The sequence below is a fragment of the Crassostrea angulata genome, chromosome 9 (genome assembly GCF_025612915.1).
Source record: "Crassostrea angulata isolate pt1a10 chromosome 9, ASM2561291v2, whole genome shotgun sequence".
Taxonomy (NCBI): domain Eukaryota; kingdom Metazoa; phylum Mollusca; class Bivalvia; order Ostreida; family Ostreidae; genus Magallana; species Magallana angulata.
The window spans coordinates 714,674-735,262 of record NC_069119.1 but is presented as its reverse complement, the minus strand read 5'-3'; the positions used below and the strand labels follow the sequence as shown (position 1 = coordinate 735,262).

Below are 20,589 nucleotides of genomic sequence, written 5' to 3'. Positions count from 1 at the left end.
CCGAGTGGATTGAAAAGTTCCGGAAACAATTACTATGTTTCAGATTCTAAAGTTCTGCTCTCTACCATAGTAAAGTCATCAATTCTGGCATTATTGAAAATTAATTTTAGTATTATACATGTACTAGAACAGATAATTAGACAAAATTGCAACTGTATTTTAATTTCAAAAATAATCTGTTTTCTGTAATTAAATTATCATAATTTTATAAATGCTTTTTTTAATATGGGTAATGCAAATTTGCATAATGTTGATCATTTTTTTCCATTATTGTTGCAAGTTAGACATAACTTCTGGTTTCTAGATTTCCAATAAGTCTAGCCCCCCCCCCCCCCCCCCCCAAAAAAAAAAAGAGAAAATAATTGTACGGTGATAATTAGGACGCATCGTACTGCTACATGTAGATTAAAAAAATTCATGACCATGCAACCTTTAATTACTGTATTTTTTTCTACATTAATTATTCAACCATTAAACATTAATTTAACATGAATTTATATAAGTCTCTACGTTTGTATGCTGATGATGGGATTTGAACCCACTCTTCATTCCCAAAGGAATGTGTGCAACATTACACCACATCAGCTTTTATAGAGAAGTGTCGATTTCAGAAAAAAGATCTCTAGTCATAAGAAACAAAATCTATTTCTTTAAAACGTTATATATTTTTCTCATAATAAAAATTAATATATTACCCTTTACCTATAAATAGTGATAAAAATGTCAGATCTATTTAAACTTCCCAACAATGGGTGACCTGAATTCTGAACCAACACATACACAAGCACAAATTACTACCTGGCATTAAATTCATTCACGTGATCTTGCACAGGTAGCAACCGACCAGAAAGAATAAACACCTGACGCCCGCCATGTTGGATCATGGGGACCTGAAGTTTACTAATGGGGTAACATTAGGTAAGTTTTATAATCCACTTTCTTATTGTTTTTTCTTGATAATCTAAAATCTTTGGACTAATATTTTCTTATGTTTAAATTCATTCTTTTTTTGTAATCAGTCATGAAAAATAAAAAAAAATACTTATACATGCATGACTCTACACAGATATAAATTTTATCCATGAAATGGAATATATCTGAATCTTAAATATAATAACACATTAATCAAACCAAGATAATACATGTATACATCATATATACATACTGAATTTACTTTCCAGGTTGAGTTCCCCTATACTTACAAGGGATCCCTAATCATGGACCCCAGGAACAGCGCCCAGGATGTTGTACGCTGCACCCTGTGTCAGGACTCTGTGGCCCCCATGTACTGTGAAGTTTGTCATATACATCTGTGTAAAGACTGTGTAGAGAAACATTTCTCTGATTCCTCTAAAGTTCATAAAGTGGTTCCACTTAAACAATATTTAACAACTCTGAACAATCCTAAATGTAGGAAACACCCCACCAAACAATGTGAACTCCATTGTGAACAATGTGACATTCCTATTTCTGCAAAATGTATTTCTTCTGGAAAACACTCAGGACATAAAAAAATTGACATTTTCCAAAGTTTTGAAATTAAAACAGAAATTTTAGAAAAAGATTTGCAAGAATTAGAAAAATTCATTTATCCTAAATACAAAGAGATTGCATCTAACATCCCAGTGCAGAAAGCTGATCTGAGTAAAAACTCCCGGAAATTGACAACAGCAATTGACAAACAAGGAGAAGTCTGGCACAGAGAAATAGACACCATTATCACAAACCTGAAATCTAACGTGGAGGAAATGGAATCCAAACACCTGCCCATCGTAAATAATCAGGAAGATGAAATCACACACACCATTTCTGAAATCACACAAACCATTGCTGAACTGAAGAAGTTACTGAACTCCAAAGATGTCTGCCTTGTCTCCGAGTACAAATCCAGGAACGCTGAATTTAGAAGATTGCCTCCTAAACTCAAAGTGTCCTTACCAAATTTTAGGACTCAGGAAATCCACACAGATCAGCTGATTAAACAGTTTGGTTCTCTGTCAGCATTATCTTTTACAACAGAGGAACAAGACTACAGCATGCCGCCCCAGGGAGCCGAATCCTCTCCCCCAGACCGGTCACTGAAGGATGTACCCCGGGTCATCACAGCTATAGACACAGGGTATAATTATCTATGCAGTGTGATGTGTCTGAATGACACAGAGATCTGGACGTGTGGTGAGGACAACATGATGAAACTCTACAACCTCCAAGGAGAACTAGTGGAGTCCATCCAAACCAAGTCAGGGAACTATCCACGGGACATAGCAGTGACAAGGAGTGGGGGTCTAGTTTATACTGATGAAGATGATAGAACTGTGAACATAGTGAAGAATACACAGATACAGACAGTGATCAGACTACGGGGGTGGAAACCTTACGGTGTCTGTAGTACCTCCTCTGGTGACCTCCTGGTTGTCATGGACAGTGATGATGATGATGATAAACAAACAAAAGTTGTGCGTTACTCTGGCTCCACAGAGAAACAAAGTATTCAGTACAATGACAAAGGACAACCTATCTATTCATCTGGTTACAATAAATACATCAGTGAGAACAGGAACCTAGATATCTGTGTGTCAGACAATATAGCCCATGCAGTAGTGGTGGTTAATCAGGCCGGGAAACTCCGGTTTACCTACACTGGTCCTCCCTCTACTACCAAGAGATCATTCTATCCATTCGGCATCACAACAGACAGCCAGGGTCGGATCCTGACAGCAGACTGGAACAACCAGCGTATCCACATCCTGGATCAGGACGGACAGTTCCTCCGCTACATTGACAACTGTGATTTACAGGTTCCATGGGCTTTATGTGTGGACACCAGAGACAACCTCTTTGTGGCTAATGACACAGGTAAAGTGAAGAAAATCCAATATTACATGTAAATCAATTAACTGTATCAATTATATGTAAACAAAGCGTATAAGTATATATTACATACTGTGTGTAGATATAATGTAAACAAACTATACACATTACATGTCATCGTACGGTGTGTATCAGATGTAAACACGCTGTGTGTGGATAATTTAATGTATCACACATACACTGACCGTGTCTACAAGATGTAAACAGACTGTCTAACTGTATCTGTGTTAGGTTGTCATGAGTCAATCATTCCATTTCTTCAATCTTTATTTGTTTATATATCATATGTTTGTATGTAAACAAATTGCTCCTTAATATTGATATTACATCTCAAGGAAACAGGCCATGTTTATATATTGTATGTAAACAAACTGTGTTTATGTATTACATGTATATATCAAGTAATTCTATGTACATGTATATTACATATAGACAAACTCCTTTTTCTATTACATGTATATAAAGTGACTGTTTTACTGTGTCTATAATCTGTGTTTGTTACATTAGAATGAATGGACTGTATTTGTTACATGTGGTTTATATCAGCAAACTCTGTGTGACATGTTTTAATTACACATAATGGGTTAACAGACAGGTAGCACTCAATTCTTTACCAGCAATGGAGTGAGGCCACAAAGGGACTGAGGCCCATTACTTATATAGAGGAGTGATACCAGTATATTAACCCAATCAGAATTCATATCCAATGAGACAATTGTTGTGACTTACCTTTGAACCTTTAGAATTAGAGTAGATGTTTGATTTACTGCTAATCTTGTATCTTCTGTTCTAACTTTACAAAATCCTTGTGTGAAATATATTTTGTCCCTTGGTGTTTTTATCTGAAAGATTTTCCAGAACTGCTTACAAGATTTCTAAAAATGTATTTAGACAATGAGTATATTGACATAGATATACATGATACTGCTTATGAATGCTTTATGATAATTAATGTTTTTAAATAAAACTTTAAACAAAGAAATCATTGTATTGTTTTCAGCAACTAGCCTTTTAAATTTGACATCAACCACATGATGGCGTCAAAACTGTGGCGCCTGCAGGGTCAGCAATTATCCAATTGTCATGCTAACAAGTAATTTAATTTAAAAGAGGGAGAGGAATTATATTATATATCAAATAAAAGTACAAAGTTTGTACATATAAGTACCGGTACCAATTTGTCTTCGTTGAAGCAGCAGTTATACTGCCTATCTGTGGTCAGTGGAGCAGTGAGGTATGAGGCTCTTTCTCTCTCTCTCAGCAAGTGCAGTTATGAGTGTGGGCTGACAGCGATATCTGAGATGATTTGACTGCTATTTGATGACTGTAACAAGTAAAATACATGTGAAATATGAAAAAAGTGCTTGTTTTAAGATACATAAGCTTTTAAAAAAGGCTGGATTTTACCCAAATTTCAGGTATATAGAGATGCTAAAATGACTGATCATTAAATGTCAATTTAAGATGCAAAATTATTAATTCTGGATTGAGTACATTGATTAGCAAGAATATATTCTAATGAATTAAATGAAATATGGAAGGATGATGATTAAACAAATAATTTACTAATATTTCCATTTCTCTTAAACCCTGCTGTTGATATAATTGGGAGATAATTTTTACGCTCTATTTGAATCATGCATGCAAATATTTGAGAAAGGGCATTCCTATGGCTTTAAACCAAATTCTCTGCCGCACAACAAGGCTGCATTAATGCAAGCTTTGTGAATTATACCTTGTGCATACAAAATTTTAATTGTCTTCTGAAATGACGGAACTGCACGGTCAACAATCCTCCGTCAGCATCGAGAGGAAGAAATAGTCTAGTGACTGGGGGCACCATTATCTTCTTGGTTGTGGGCACCTTAAAGTGAAACAAAACATTTTGTAAACTGACATTATTAAAAAAAAATTATGCTCAATTACTTTTGCAAAATTAAGACCATTTATTAATAACTACATTTAATTCACTATGTGTAATCTGGGATTATGAAACATAGATTAAAATCCATGCATTTAACTTGTATCAAAATAATTGGAATGATTTATAAGCCATGCAGTATGTATGTAAAGTTTAAAAATTACATAATTATTAAAAGATCTACTAGTCAAAGGGAGGCAACTTTATCATTTAAATGTGGTAGAGTCAGGTATATGGCATTCCTACTAGCTCTGGCTAGCGGGTTAACCCTTTAGCTCGATCGGTAGAGTGCTGGACTGGCGTGCCAGAGGACCTGGGTTCAAACCCCAGCAGAGGCAAAAACTGTCTCTGTTACATTTGGCGCCCACGTTGGGACCCGGGTATTCTCTGGCGGATGAGAGAGATTGTTTCTAGAACTTTGCCCCACAGGCATTGGCACTCCAGGAGAGTCGGGACGCCTCTTTCCTTGGAGGGGGACAATGTGGTAGAGTCAGGTATATGGCATTCCTACTAGCTCTGGCTAGCGGGTTAACCCTTTAGCTCGATCGGTAGAGTGCTGGACTGGCGTGCCAGAGGACCTGGGTTCAAACCCCAGCAGAGGCAAAAACTGTCTCTGTTACATAAACAACATGGATATTGTCATTCCTGTGCTTTTACATACTGTAATGCAGTAGAGCAGACTGAGAGAAAGCTTCCCACAGACTACTTCAATCAATTGGGCAAAACAGCTGAAATGTCTTTCGGAGTCATCAGGAGCAGAGGCTGTGACCGGCATGGAAAGGCGGAGGCTTCCAACAAGAACGGGACTCAAGAGTGCTGTGTGTACCTTCACATTCGACCATTACAACCCCTTCAAGGAAGTAGAAACAAATGAAGATCAGCTTTGCATACTAAGAAAAAATTACCACCATCATCATCCAGACGACTGGTCTCTGTATTACGAACCCGACTTGAAATATACCCCCCCCCCTCCACTCGCAAAGAATGCGGTCCCTCACCCTTAACCCCCTTAGGCTATAGAAAGAATAATTCTACCGTGACTAGGCTACGTTCAGGAGAATATTACAATGTATGAGCATATTAATTATAGTACAAAGCGCTGTTCTATTTAAGTATTTATCTACTACACTCTGGCATCGGAAGCAAATTGAAAGGGGGGGGGGGCTGGACTAATCCTCAGAAATATTGAGGAAAAAACTAATTCCCAAAATCATGGAAATCCTAATCCGTGTGGGGGGGGGGGGGGGGGGAGAGAATACCTATACTTCCAGAATAAAAAAAAAATCTTACCTACCCAATTTTTCCCCCCCAAATCATGAAATTCCTAATCCGTGGTGGGGGGGGGGCTATTATGCCTATGACTCCAACTTCTCAATCTTTCAAGGTAAATTTAAGAACAATTATCTTAACTGCGAGAAAAAATGGGGGGGGGGGCTAAACCCTCTATGATCCTATGTCCATAATGGTTAGGTCTAAGCCCCCCCCCCCCCCAACCCCCCCCCCCCCCCCGGTTCCGACGCTTATGCTACAATATAATATTATTATTATTTTCTATCAAATTCGCCGCCCCATGCAATATGAAATCATGTGCGGATTCAGATAATTTCCCAGGGCGGGGAAGGGGGGGGGTACTTTGTTTGGAGAAGGATCCTAGGCCTGGTTTACGTCGATAATTTACTTTGTGAATTAAATATAAGGTTGAATTGAAGGGAGGGGGGGGCTTCGACTCATCTAGATCCGCGTATGCCCATGACTACTAAAAATTACATTTATAATGATTTTAGACGTAGTATGTTTTTGGTAATTTGTAGTGTACAACGGAAATATTTAATTTGGGGTGACTAAAAAAAAAAAAGTCCCGAACATCAATGTTACACAGAGGAGGGTTGGGGTGTTCTGCCCAGGTGATTAACTCGGTTGTAACTGGGTTTGATAGGTGGGGGGGGGGGGCGGTTAAAGATATACAGTTCAATTACCAGTACATCATTGAATTTGATTACGGGTGGATTGATATTTTTTAAGGTCCCCCATCATTTATCTTTCTTTCCAAAATATGAAATATAAAGCAAGCTATACGCGTATATAGCGTAAACGTTACAGAACGGGAACAGACCTAGAATAAGATTTGCCGTAGACAAGGTACAATGTTTTGAAAGAAAAAACCGAACTGCCCCTAACCCCTAACCCCCCCCCCCCCCAAAAAAAAGTTTCTCCCGTGGAATATATGAAGACCGTAATTGAATGAAACTACATTTGTATCAGAACTACTAAGCATTTAAAAAAATCTATCGATATTTTATCAATGTAAAGTAGTCCCCTTCAACATTCAGTGTTTATTTTACTGAGTAAACATGTGGAAAATGAAAAAAAAATACATAAACTTAGCAGTATCGCTAAAAAAAATAAAAACAAGTTTATACATGATAAAATACAATAGTATTTTTTTCTATTTCTTAAGAAAATCGATAAAGTTTATTAGGGACTTTTTACGTCTGTTGCTGATTTTCTATGGAAATATAACAAATAAAATGAAAAATTTATTCTTAAAATTTTGCTTTTATAACAACAGAATTAGAACTTTCTTGTTGCATAATTGTAAAACAAGTTGTTTTAACAACAAGTATGAAATATATTTTCAAACTTAAAACTTATATAGAAATCAATGGAACTACTTATGTGAATTACATGTAATATTAAAAGTATAATTCATAGTCTTAAACAGAATCCAATTCAAAAAAATTGGTTCTATATAACACTTGACAATTAATTTTTACAGATCTAGCTTGCAAAATTTAAATTATTTCGATGGTTTCAAATTTTAGGCCATATCTTCAGTCCTTGTTTTAATTTTTGTTCTTAAAAATAATACTTTATATGGTTTCACTTTGAAATAACTTTTTCGGTCATACCCTGAATGAATATACATTAAGAACTTGCTTTACCATTTTTTACCCTAAAAATCAGAATTTATCTCAAGATTGTGGCGGTGCATTGTGGCATTGTTAAAAACCAGATAGCGGCTTTGATTCGGAACGCAATGCCGACATCGGCGCCATTTGTTGCGGTATTTCAGACCGCTCAGAAGAGGAAGCCTTATCAAAGGAACCCCGACAAAATCCTTATAAAAACCGTATCGACACGAAAAACCATATTATTCCACAGATAGTTGACAACAAAAGCAGAATGTCTTCCGCCAACGTGATGCAGTTAGCCAAGAAATTAGACCACTCTGAAATTTACTTCAAGAAAGCCTGCCTCCAGATTGTGATGCTCAACGAGAAACTTTCCTCCGCCAGCAGACGATACCGAATGGCGCATGCTTCCGGTCGACGTTCTTTCCGGTACTCTCTACGTCTGCGCCTGGCGGCAATCGAGGGTCTACGCAACGTTTACTACGAATACGCCATGATCAAAGCTCAGGAGATGCAACAAGTCAGGCGTGACTCAGAAGAAGAGGAAGAGGATGGAGATGTCATGGTCCAATGATTTCACAGCTACCGTCCTATCAACCAGTATCATGAATTATGAGAAACGGCTCTTTTCAGAGCCACTAAAATTATTCGAAAAGAATGACTCTATTACACTCTGATCAAGATAAAAGTGTACATAACACACGCACATTCACTAAAGATATGTGTAACACGGCCACCTGAGAAAATTTTATAACGTCAGATGCCTGCATATTGTGTATCATAATTTAAATTTGAGGTTACATTTTGCAGGCCCGAATGAAAAAAATGAATTGTATTGAAAATAATAATATCAACGCATTTTGGTTATTTGACTACAAGTTTAAGAAAGGACCCCAAATTAAAAAATTGAAATGCAACACATTAATGTCATTAAAAAAACAACTAGCTTTGCTGAAAAAAAATTACAGATCGTTACCTTATGATAGTCTGTGTTATCAATGTTTTAATTTACCAGGTTTAAAATAAAAATGTGGGTTTTTTTTTAATCAAAAGTAGTTCAAACACCATGCACGTACATATTTATTAACTACTATAATATGTGTTACATAGGCGTCGAACTGGGGGGGGGGGGGCTAGGGGGCTTAGCGCCCTCTTTTTTTTTGGGGGGGGGGGGCAAAGTTTAAGACCTAACCATCCAGGCACATATCATCGGGGATCGGTCAGACCCGTCATTTCCGAATTGAAATGAAAATAAAGAAATATTAAAAGTAATATTGAAAACTGCAGTTATAGGTACACTAACCCCCCCCCCCCCCCCCCCCCCCCCCCCATGGATAAGGAATTTATTATTTTGGCAATAATAAGTTTTTGGTAAGCAAGATTTATTTTAGAGTTATAGGTAAAAAAAAACTCTTTACGTGCGGGTACTGAAATCTGATTGGTTAAGACGCAGTTATTAATCGATTCTATTACCATCAGTGTTAGCAACTTACTTGGCAACGGGTTTAACAAAATGAATTGTTACATGCGCGTAAATTAAGCGCGTAAGGTACGCTGTAAAATTCAAGTCATTCCTATAAAAATGTAGTATATCTTAAACGCTTGACAATAGTTTTTGAGGGGTGTCAATTTCAACTGTTACCCCCCCCCCCCCCCCAAAACAAGCACTATTTATTCTATCTGATTAAGTTTACTCGTTAATGTAAAGCAATAACGATTGTGGTGCAATAGCTGTAAGCACTATGATTATTATATTATTATTACGTGAACCTAATTAAAACTCCCCCCCCCCCTATTTTATGAACAATTCTACTTTCAAAATAGATATGATGTTGATTTACAATTATTGGGTTTTTTCCTGTTCAATACTTTAAGAAATAAATGATTATACCAACCGCTATTATTTTGCAAACAATATTCCCAAATCTTTTTTCTTAAAATTCATAAAACAACAGTTAACTGGTTGTGGTGACAGTCATAGAAGCCACTAATTGTCCAAGTTTAAGTATTTATAACAGCGCATTGTCAAAACATCAAATGCGTATTATGGGTTTGTTCCCGTTTTGCACACATTTGAAAATTAGGTATCGAAAAAATGTGTGCGAAACGGGAATTTGACCAGGTGATATAATTGCTTAATTGCTATAGTTTATATCACAATTCCCGAGGGTGACCTTCCTGCGAGGGCAATTGACAATTAAAAAAAATAAAACATCTCTACTCGCAATTAATATTTACATTTATTTTATGTTACAATATAAATTGAATAAAAGCACTTTTACATAATAATTGACATCCATATTCATGAATTTGATTTCAAACATCAATTTGGTCATGAACAGTTTCATTTTCAACATTTTTAAACAAGAAAGATTATTGCGAAAATGTTGAATATGTAGCGCCTTAGTTTAACTTACTGTCTATAGGAATTACATGTACATGCTAAAAGTTTGAAGAGAAAATCTGTTGATACCAAACAATCAATTAATAAACATGCGTTTTACATATTTTGCAACTAAGTTGTAAAAAGAGACACGGAGTACCCCATATGACTGTCTATGTAGTTTTCCCCTTCATCATATAATTATCCATTGAATCAGCTTTCAATAGGCTTGGGACCAGCAATTTTTCCTAAATCATTTGATTTTATATTTAAGGTAAATGGACAAAAATGTGAAAGTCAAATCATCTTATCATTATTTTTTTATCAATTTGCGGAAATTGAAGACTTTTTAAATATATATCATTATCTTTATTTTATAAAACGAAAAAAAAAGATGATAGTTATTATTATTATTAGACCTAAAACACAATAAAATGTCTATATTCTTGTTTTATTGTTAAGGTGCTGATAAAACACAGGTAAAAATCCAGGTAAAATATTTGACTGAAAGCAGACTATAATTGCTATCACAACACAAATCACACCTATTGTTCTATAACCAATTATCAAATGTGTGCAAAACGGGAACACACCGTATTATGGTCTCCATTTGAAAGTGCCGAACAGAGAGAGAGAGAGAGAGAGAGAGAGAGAGAGAGAGATTTTACAATCAATTAAAGTTATTTATGTCGATAAATTTTAGATGATAATCAAAGTAATACGTACAGGTTTTTTGTTATTGCGATAAAACCAAGATATTGTGATATACATGTAACTTTCAACGTATGGGCCAAATATCACTTATCTACACAAGAAAGTTATTTCTATAGTCGAACTTTAAACGAACGAAAATGTTATTCAATCATATGTGTGTTTTAAATGCAATGTTCATTTTAATAGTCTAATTCGAATTCACAGAACTCATTAAAAACATTATCGCCATAGCTCTAGAAACACGAGAGAATTTATAATTATTTATTCCTCTGAGACTGAGCAAAAGTACGTAAAACAGGGGCTGTTCAAATTAGATTTGTTATTTTTTTAAGGACCAGTACAGTGTATATGTATTCCGTTCTGGTACATTTGAATAATCTTTAGCTACATGTAGGAACAAAATCTGACAGAAAGGACACTGAATTCTCTGTGAATGTCTCTTGTTAACTTATTTATTCAGAATTTAGACCCAAGAATAAATGGAAGTAAATGCTTGTCTATATAAATACTACCCCCCCCCCCCCCCCCCTTCAGGATCAAATGGTCGTCATCTTAGTTTTATTTACACCGTTTGATAACAGGATACTGAGTTCTTACATGTACTCTTTATCATAAATCATTAATGTTATCAAGCAAAACTTAAAATTGAAGAGAGAGAATTCCTGAAACTTATACTAGTACTCGGGATCACTTTTCAACAGCTTGAAAAAAAGTTGCATTTATTTGAAACGATTTTAGTAAAACTACTTTAGAGATAATTCGTGAATTAGAAAGAAGACATTAACCTGAAAATACGGGCCCACAATTGCAAAAAAGACCGTTAACATTAATTTAAAAACATATAAGAGGTCAGGAAGTAGGATAATTTAAACAAGACCTTGGAATTTCAGTATAGAGCGTAGCTATTTATTCCTTGCGTCATAACAAGTTAAAAATGACGAGGTTTCAAGCGAAGTACACCTTTAACTTCAATTTCACTGTTTATTTCAAGACATTACTCTATAAAGGTTGGATCACAAAAAGACCGTTATAACATTGATTTGAAATTATTTACGAGCTGGTAACATCAGAAAAAAATGGCACGCACTTCAATTTTTTTTATTTCAAATGTTGTCGGTCCTAAACAGGCACTTAGCATCGTTTTTGGAAGTGTGGGGGGGGGGGGGGGGCAGACCCATCCAAAAAATCTTGACAAGCAGAAAAATAAAAAAAACCAAGAAAATTTACAGTTTCCAAAAATCATCAATATCCTAATCCGTGTGGGGGGGGGGGGGGGGGGGGGTAGACTAAACTATACTTCCAAAAAAAAAAAAAATTCTTCCCTACCCAAAATTTTTTCCCCTCCAAATCCTGAAATTCCTCATCCGTAGGGGGGGGGGGGGGGGGGGGTAACTTCAATTTGACTCCTCCTTTCCTTATCTTCATATCAATTTTTTACTTCCTTCCAAAAAAGTGGGGGGGGGGGGGGCCAACTCCATTATGATTCATTTTTTTTTATATGTAAATTTTAAAAAATTTCTTGCTGCGAGAAAAAGTGGGGGGGGGGGCAGGCCCTCCCTGCCCCCCCTGATGCTACGTGCCTGCTAAAACACACCAAGCGGTGCAGACAAAATGAACACCGCAGATTTCCAATTGTAAGGGGAAACTATACACTCAATGTAAATATCACGTCATGTTAAGTCTTTGAATATTTGCAAACACAACAGAATTGTCATACCCGCTTACATGCAGGTTTCTGCTGTTATAGACAGTCCTATATAAGTATACATGTAGTTGTGTCCGATGGCTGTCAACGCACTAAAAGCGTTATAAACACATAACAGACGCGGTAGAAACATCAAGGGAGTACCATAACTTATTTTAAAATAAATTCAAGTTACTTTTTTGAAATTTTAAAAAGCGAACGCCTCAAAATTGGAATATTGTGTGTAGGGTGCGAGATTTTGCATGTTATTTCAGCCTTCCTGGACCAGATTTCAAAGGCCTATAACTCTGATGCAGAATACACAATTCCCGCTAAATTTCACAGGGAGGTGTATTATAGGTATAAGTGTCTACCTACCAAATTTCATCAAAATCAAAGAAGAATTGTGTAATTATTAGGTCACATACCACTATTTTTACCCTGTGCTAATTGACCACGCATGTAGTTCCATTCTAAAAATGTTATGTATTATTTTAAAAATTCCTAGGGGTACTAAATGGTCGAATTTGGGTCCTTTAATGGCATGGATGGAAAGAAGAAGGTTTGAAAAAAAATACAGGCAGGAAAAAATTTAGAAAAATTATCTTTACATGCGCAGTGGAAAGGGTGTAAAGAGGCCAATGTTTACACAAATTTTAAAGTGAAAGTAAATTTTTCATGGTAGGGGTTATTTTAGGGGCCATATCTCAGTCCCCTCTCGATTGATTTTCCTGTAGTTTGGATATGTTGTTGGACTAGTGTCATTCTATAGGTTTGCTGTATTTGAACTCATTTGAGCCGGTGGAATTTTTTATATGATTTATTTTTGTATAAAGGAATAAGAGGGAAAAATTATTGTGGTCTGTGTCCTACATATATTGAAAGATCGACGCCACCACCCCCCCCCCCCCCCCCTCAAATACGGATCATCCGGCATCCCACGGTAATATATACTCAGTCATGTATTAAGTTTCTTTTTGTCAAAGAACTATATAATTATGATAATACTATTTTTCAAGCAATCGCCCGATGTCTTCAGTAAAACAAAACTGCTTGAAAAAAGCCGTTTAACGCTAAAATGCAAAAATGGTGGGAAAAGAAAAATCTTAATTTTACGTCATTTTTCATCAAATACGGATCTTATGAATCAAAGTAAAAATTATGAAAATACTTCACATGTATATCTGACAAAGGAAGCAGAGATTATCACACTGTAAATTGATGATGTTCATTTTTAATTATAGGGCCATTAAAGGCCCATATCACATATAGTCCTATAATTTTTTTAAACATTAACCTCGAATTAAGACCGCATAATAAATTACTATACATTAAAGGGCGGATAACTCGAAGATTGACTGCACAAAAGTACAATGGTATAAGAACCCCTCAGTGTGCAGTGAACCTGTAGAAGGTCTAAGTATAATTTTTGGCAGAGGGTAGATCTGTATGGAAAAATGTCACATTCAAATTAATTTTTGTTTTATTCTGATAATGGATTTTTTTCAAAATTTCTCATAATTTTTACTTCTAAAATGTTCATTGATATTGAAAATGTACATTTTTTATGTCTTAATTTCTTTTGTAAAAATAAATATCCGTTTTACTTAAATGTTGTTTCAAAAAAGTGTTTCTGCATGCTTTACAAAATAAACCAACAGCTGTTAATGTATGAATAGAACATTTATTTTTTTAATAAATGAAAATCTTGAAATGATGTTTTTTTACAAAAAAAATAACAGTCAAACACAATTACAAATGCACGTACTATATACATTTACATGAACATTCCACATGTTAAAATACATAAAACATAATGCAATACATATACATTGAAATAATGAACAGTACTGATTTAATGCAGTAATAACAAACTTTATAAAAAAAAACCACAAGGAATTCAGAATGTAAATATTGGCACTTTCTTTAAAGTATTCTATAATGTATAAGCACTTTTTGTGGAATTTCAGTTTTTCCTGTGTGTCTGCCGATGTAGAAGCATATTTCCGGATTGGGCAAAACATTTCCCACACCTCTGGGCATGCGTATGGCTTCTCCCCGCTGTGGGTCCGCTTGTGCTTCATGCAGGTGGAGTAGTCCGCAAATGCACGGTACAGGTCCTGCACTTGTACGGTTTCTCGCCAGTGTGAATCTGGAAGTGTGTGCGCAGAGTGGACTTCTGGGTAAAGGCCTTGCCGCAGATGGAACATTTGTGAGGCCGGATGCCGGTGTGGGTAGCCATGTGATAGTTCAAGTTGGTGTTTCCTCTGTAGGTCTTCCCGCTCACAAGACACTGGTGTTTGGTGGGTTTAAACTTGACAGCAGACGACACAATGACAGCAGACAACACGTTCCTGGCCTCTAAAATGTCACAGGGTTTTGAACAACTATCCATAATGGACTCGTACACACACAGATCGTCAAAGTTAGAACGCTCGTTTTTCATGCTGGAATCCTCAAGAAACTTCTGTTTCAGTTGCTCCGTAGCACTGGAGTTGGGAGAAACGGAGCCACTGGAATTGATGGCGGCATTGTCACTGAGGCTGTGGTATCCAATTTCAAATACCACATCCATGAAATCAGAAGCCAAGTTGTCGACGGTGATGTCATCATGCAGAGAACTTGAAAGTTATTGAAGCTTGGTACAGGCTGCCTGAACTGTTGCTATGTGATGACAATTATACATGTAGGTACTTTCATTCATGAATTTCCAAACTTCTGTTAGTGAAGCAGATGATTTATATTATTATTATTATATCTTTTACGTACTTGTAATTCAAAAACCTTTTTGTGGATATGATATTCTCATGTATTCATATATCGGATTTGTCCTGATTTTCTACCAATTATAACTCATAAGTTATAAAAAGTTTACACGTGTTCTTCCATTAATTTTTAAATAAATTCTTTCATTGTATTTTGAAGGTAAGATGTATTGAATTAAAAGTTATTACAACTTAATAAAATCTAATATTATATAAATTTACAAATTATGCTATGATCAAGGAAATTTAAGATATTTTTCAATTAGTGAATGATCCACTTGTAATTTGTACGACAAATTGTATAAATTATAAATCAAAAATACATGCATATGAAATATATCACATGATAATATATGTACCACATCTTTTCAATGAGTTAACTGTAATGAAAGATAGTAGTAATGCCATCATTTTACATGTTCATCTTTAACCGTTTGTTAGAAAATATTCTCTCTATTACTGTCAGTTAACAAGGACCATCACTTCACTTTTTCTTCATCATTGACAGACATGGTACAATTTTTAGGTAAAGAGAATGACTTCCTCTTTGAATTGCCTCCCCTTATCGCCGGCTTTCTATCAGTAGAACTCGGCAGGTGCCCTCAGTCCTAGGTTGGCCAGTAGACGGGCGTATTCCAGGTAAACAGCCTCCACCAGTGACACTGTAAACACAAACAGATAGAAATAGATCACAGTGAAGGCATGCTTTCTATAAAACTACAGTAAGGAGAACTGTAATCATTCAACTATCAATAAACTATCAGCAGAATATTGTTATATTTATCTATGTCTTCATCTCTCCCCCCCCCCTCTCTCAAACTAAAAAAAGTGTCAAAGTATCAAATCTTCCAAGAGCAGATCAGGGTTCATTATAACAATAACTCAAAACAAGAGGCCCACGGGCCACATCGCTCACCTCAGCAACAATAGGCATGATAAAATCAGCTTATGGAGTCATTATACAAAATATTTGGACAATATGGTATAATACATGTAGAAAAAAAAATGTTTCCCCCTGGATATTCTTATATTTATAATCAAGTCCCTTTTCCAACATGATTGTATAGGCATATCACAGTCAGCATTGCAGCTCTCAAAAAAAACCTTAACAATTGTTTATATACAGAATATAAACCTACATCAAACTCTGAACCCCTTGTGAGGCACAAGAATCGTCCAGGGGCCAAAGTTTAAACAATTTTAAAGAATCAGCAATATATAAAAATTCTTGCATGTAAATAAAAGCATATGAATTAAAATTTCAGTTTTGTGAATGGCTAAAATGTTTTCCTTTGTACAACTAAATCCCCAATGTGGCCCCACACAATATTCCTAAAAATTGTGATTTGAAAAAATTGAATCTACCCTATCTGAAGTTGCTTTCACTAAAGTAACAGCTTTTCTAGGCAAATGTTTTTTAAAGATATTTTTCTCTATATTCCTATGAGTTTTAAAGATTTACTCTATATATTTCTATGTAAAAATTCGTCCCCCCATTGTGGCCCAACCCTTCCCCCAAGGGTCATGATTTTCACAACTTTGAATCTACACTACCTGAGGATGCTTCTATACAAGTTTCAGCTTTCCTGGCCTAATGGTTTTGAGAAGAAGATTTTTTAAGAATTACTCTATGTATTCTTATGTAAAAATTTGACCCCCCATTGTGGCCCCAAGCCGCCCCATCCTAACCACGAGGGTCATGATTTTCACAACCTTGACTTAACGCCAGCTGAGGATGCTTCCACATAAGTTTCAACTTAAGACCGTATTGGAGTGTATATGGCACTTAAAATATGAGACACTCTAATTGCAATACACCTATGCATTTTGAGCCTCTCTCTATGTATAAGCATACATGTACAAGTCAGTAATTTGTATAAATATTTCAACAGAAGGAGTGCTTATAGATCCAACTGATGAGTAGTAATTAATATTGCAGAATGTTATTTGGGTTTTTTTTAAACTGTCATAAAACATCAAGTACATGTATTCATGACATTAATTGATAAATACTGTTACATGCATGGATTTACAATGTTGATATGACTTGCTCAAGGATGTAAAATGACATTGCATGTACATTGCATGTACATGCATTGCATTGCATGTACATTGTGCATGCATGATAGATGGATAATCTACCTTGTTATAAGCCAATATATATAGATATCTATTACAAATGTAAACCCAAGCTTTTAAAATTTCTAATTAAATAAATAAAATTAACATAATTTCATTCATGTGTTCATTTGTAAAAATATATGTATCAAAATCAGATATCATAATAAGATGAAAAAAAATATTTCATTATTTAAAACATTTAAAGTACAAAAGCAGAATATATGCCATACCTTTCATCCATCTATTAATGGTGTCTAATACAATAATATAACTGCCACCAGCCTTTACACCAGGTGTTTTGTTCATCACATGAAAATCACCATAAGTTGTGTTATGTCACTTTCTCTTGACTTTGGTTATTTTCTGTCCACTTTCCACCTTTACACACTTCTGAGCATGAAATTTCTCACTTCAACTCTCATTGGATGAATAAAGTACCAAGTTAAAACATTCACGTGTTATCGCTGGGGAATCCAAACACTTTCACGGTCCCTGCATCCCGATTTCTGTCGTTCGTGTCACGATTGTCGCAGGCGTAAACCAGTAGGGGGCGACTGGGATGCCAGGCGACTGTTAAAGTAGGGCCTCGCATGTTATTTCTATGACTTTTTTACCTGATAAAAATATAAGGAGTACCTGGAATATATTATACACTTTCAAACATAAAAGACAAACTTATGAACCAGTAATCAGCAATTTATTCCCAGATATTTAAAAATTACTCTAAAAGTAAAGAGATTACTGAGAATGAAAAATCTTCAGTTACAAAAATCTAAAACGTATGCATTTTGTGTCGCAAGTATATGCCAGTACTGGGATTCATTAGAATTCAGAATGGTTAAATATTTCATGGTATGCGCGAGTTACCCTTCCCAACGAAATAACATCCTCAATGAAAATAAATTATGAAAGGGGAATTTGTCAAACGTAACACTGAAAATCAACACATCCACAAAATTACATCCCCACGAATGAGCAAAAAAACCACAATCCATGAAAATTGGCCTCTGTGAATTTAAATGAATCCACTTAGTTGATCCAAAACTCTAATCCATACCAGAATTCAGAAATACTTGGACTTAAGGGGGAAAAGGGTGTTGCAGTGTAAAATTATTTGTCAATGAATTTTAATTGTTCTTTTTTAACACATTTACATAACGACGTCCACTACAACATATATCATTTTCACGACTATTTCTTACCTTACAAAAGGAAGATATTTTAATAGGAATTATCCCCCTTTACTGGCATTATGATTTTTTTTAACAATTTGAAGTTTCTGCAATAATTTGTTCATTTGATGGAGTTTATTTACAAATCATATTCATTAATTTTGAGAACATAAACAAATTTCAAAATTGTTTACAACATTGGCTAAAATCAGCACTTCAATTTTGAAGTTTTTGATTCTAAATTTGAACGAAATGTGATGACACCTAAAAAGTTGTCACTGAACTTTTTTTTCAAAGACTCATAGATCAGCCTTAACATTTGCTTTATAACTTATAAAATTTTCATGTTAACTTTCTTGGCATTAAAAAGAGATACTACAATAAGAATCACCCCCATCCCTTATTCTGCAATTATGACCTTTTGTGACAAATTCTGTTTGGAACCATCAAAAAGTAATGCATTATTTAGATTTATTGATTATCATGAACAGAACATTATCAGAATAGATATCTGATTATATTAACCGCTAATTATTTTGTCCATTAACAATTCTAAAATTAAAAATTTTAATTTTCCATCAGCTCATAATTTGACAAAGACTAATTTAGAGCCGTTTAGTACGGGAAAAAGATCTATCAAATCTTGTATGACGCCATAATGAATAAATGACATCATATCAATATACAATCTTATCAACTACGACATCATAATAGAGTAAGCATATATCAAAGCATCATTGCTATGATAGTCACGTGATACGTGTCCTGTTCCCCCTTAAAAAATCAAAAGGTCTCTTGGCCAAGTTGTTTGTGACCTTGTACTAGACTTTGCAAACACAAAAGCAAGTCCTTCATTATGGTTGATAAAAATATTGATATTAAAAATAACTTAAAATAATTTTTAAATTTCAGTAAATCCTATTACATATTTTCAGCTCGACTGTATACATGTACAAAATGTGACAGTTCTTGGTTTCAGAAAGCAGTTGTTAGCATCAACCCAACACCACCCGGTCTCCATAGCTACATGTATATACAGGTGAAGGGCTGTGTTACTGCTACCTATCTGTGTTGTCTGTCTCACCGGTCCAGGTGATCTCTTTCCACTTGACCAGTCTGTGTACTAACACCTGTTCTGTGTACCCTGCTCATTCCACCCAGGGTAAACACCTCACTACCCTGACTAGAACAAAGTGGGCACCCAGTACCTGTGATACCAGTCAACTAAGTGTACCTGTCGGATTTCTAACCTTTTACCATTCATCATGCACCAGGATTTGCCTTTACCAATAATATCAATTCTGAATGAGGCTAAAGCAACTGGATTACATTTTCCATGCTTGTTGCAGAGCCCTACGTAAACGTAACATCCATAAAACATCTACTATAACATTCGTACCTGAGTCGACCTCTGCTATGTCTATAATAAGATCTTCTGATGCTGAGGCCAACATTTTGCCATCATGGCTGAAGCTTAGAGTTCTGACTGGCCACTCTAACCTGTTATAAACACATTAAATGTCCATGTCTCTGTTTTTTAGTGAATGCAATAAAACAGAAAAATTATTCAAACAAAAAATCAGAATTCCCTATTTAGTAGAGTTAAAATATGATATAAAGATGGTTGAATTCTAATAAAATCTTCTAAAGAAACAGAGACCAAAACCTCATTGCTTATATCTTGGATTTCTTGGGCATATTAAACAATATCATATAAAATGCATGAGCTACATAAACTTGATATCAGTAAACTTTAAATTTTCAAAATATTATCAGTACACAAATACACAGAAACATTTTGCAGTTAGTAGATCTCAAATAGCACCATTTTACAAGGAAAAATAAAATTATCTAATAAGTTTTTGAGACCATTATGAGTGTACATGTGTAGTTTCTATGCAACGAAAGGTACAGTATTTGTGTAGTGAATCATACATGTGAATACATTGTGTACAACTATCAATACCTGGAGAGGGTTCTAATACAGGCTAGCTCTGCTACATCCCAAATACTGACCAAGGCGTCCGCACTACCGGTGGCAAAGTA

General features: G+C 35.3%; 3 protein-coding genes across 3 annotated transcripts in view; 1 reads left to right on the top strand and 2 right to left on the bottom strand.

Annotated features, from left to right (window-relative positions):
• The window catches only part of LOC128162609 (zinc finger protein 300-like), a 292,098-nt gene extending 276,192 nt beyond the window's left edge, over positions 1 to 15,906 (bottom strand). The window contains exon 1 of the mRNA XM_052825843.1: positions 15,667 to 15,906. The gene's annotated coding sequence lies outside the window, so the exon portion shown is untranslated. The remainder of the gene's footprint in view (positions 1 to 15,666) is intronic.
• LOC128162576 (uncharacterized) lies at positions 793 to 3,853 on the top strand. Its single transcript, XM_052825822.1, has 2 exons — positions 793 to 918; positions 1,182 to 3,853. The coding sequence occupies exon 2, from the start codon at positions 1,218 to 1,220 to the stop codon at positions 2,886 to 2,888; it is 1,671 nt and encodes a 556-aa protein (XP_052681782.1). The 5' UTR covers positions 793 to 918; positions 1,182 to 1,217; the 3' UTR covers positions 2,889 to 3,853.
• LOC128162606 (zinc finger protein 300-like) lies at positions 14,566 to 15,285 on the bottom strand. The gene has a single exon (XM_052825841.1). It carries the CDS (start codon positions 15,058 to 15,060, stop codon positions 14,566 to 14,568), a length of 495 nt encoding a protein of 164 aa, XP_052681801.1. The 5' UTR covers positions 15,061 to 15,285.
• Positions 15,907 to 20,589: the final 4,683 nt, after the last annotated feature.

Excerpts from the sequence above, each read along its gene's own strand:
- LOC128162576 (XM_052825822.1), top strand. The coding sequence starts at position 1,218 with ATGGACCCCAGGAACAGCGCCCAGGATGTTGTACGCTGCACCCTGTGT.
- LOC128162606 (XM_052825841.1), bottom strand. The coding sequence starts at position 15,060 with ATGGATGTGGTATTTGAAATTGGATACCACAGCCTCAGTGACAATGCC.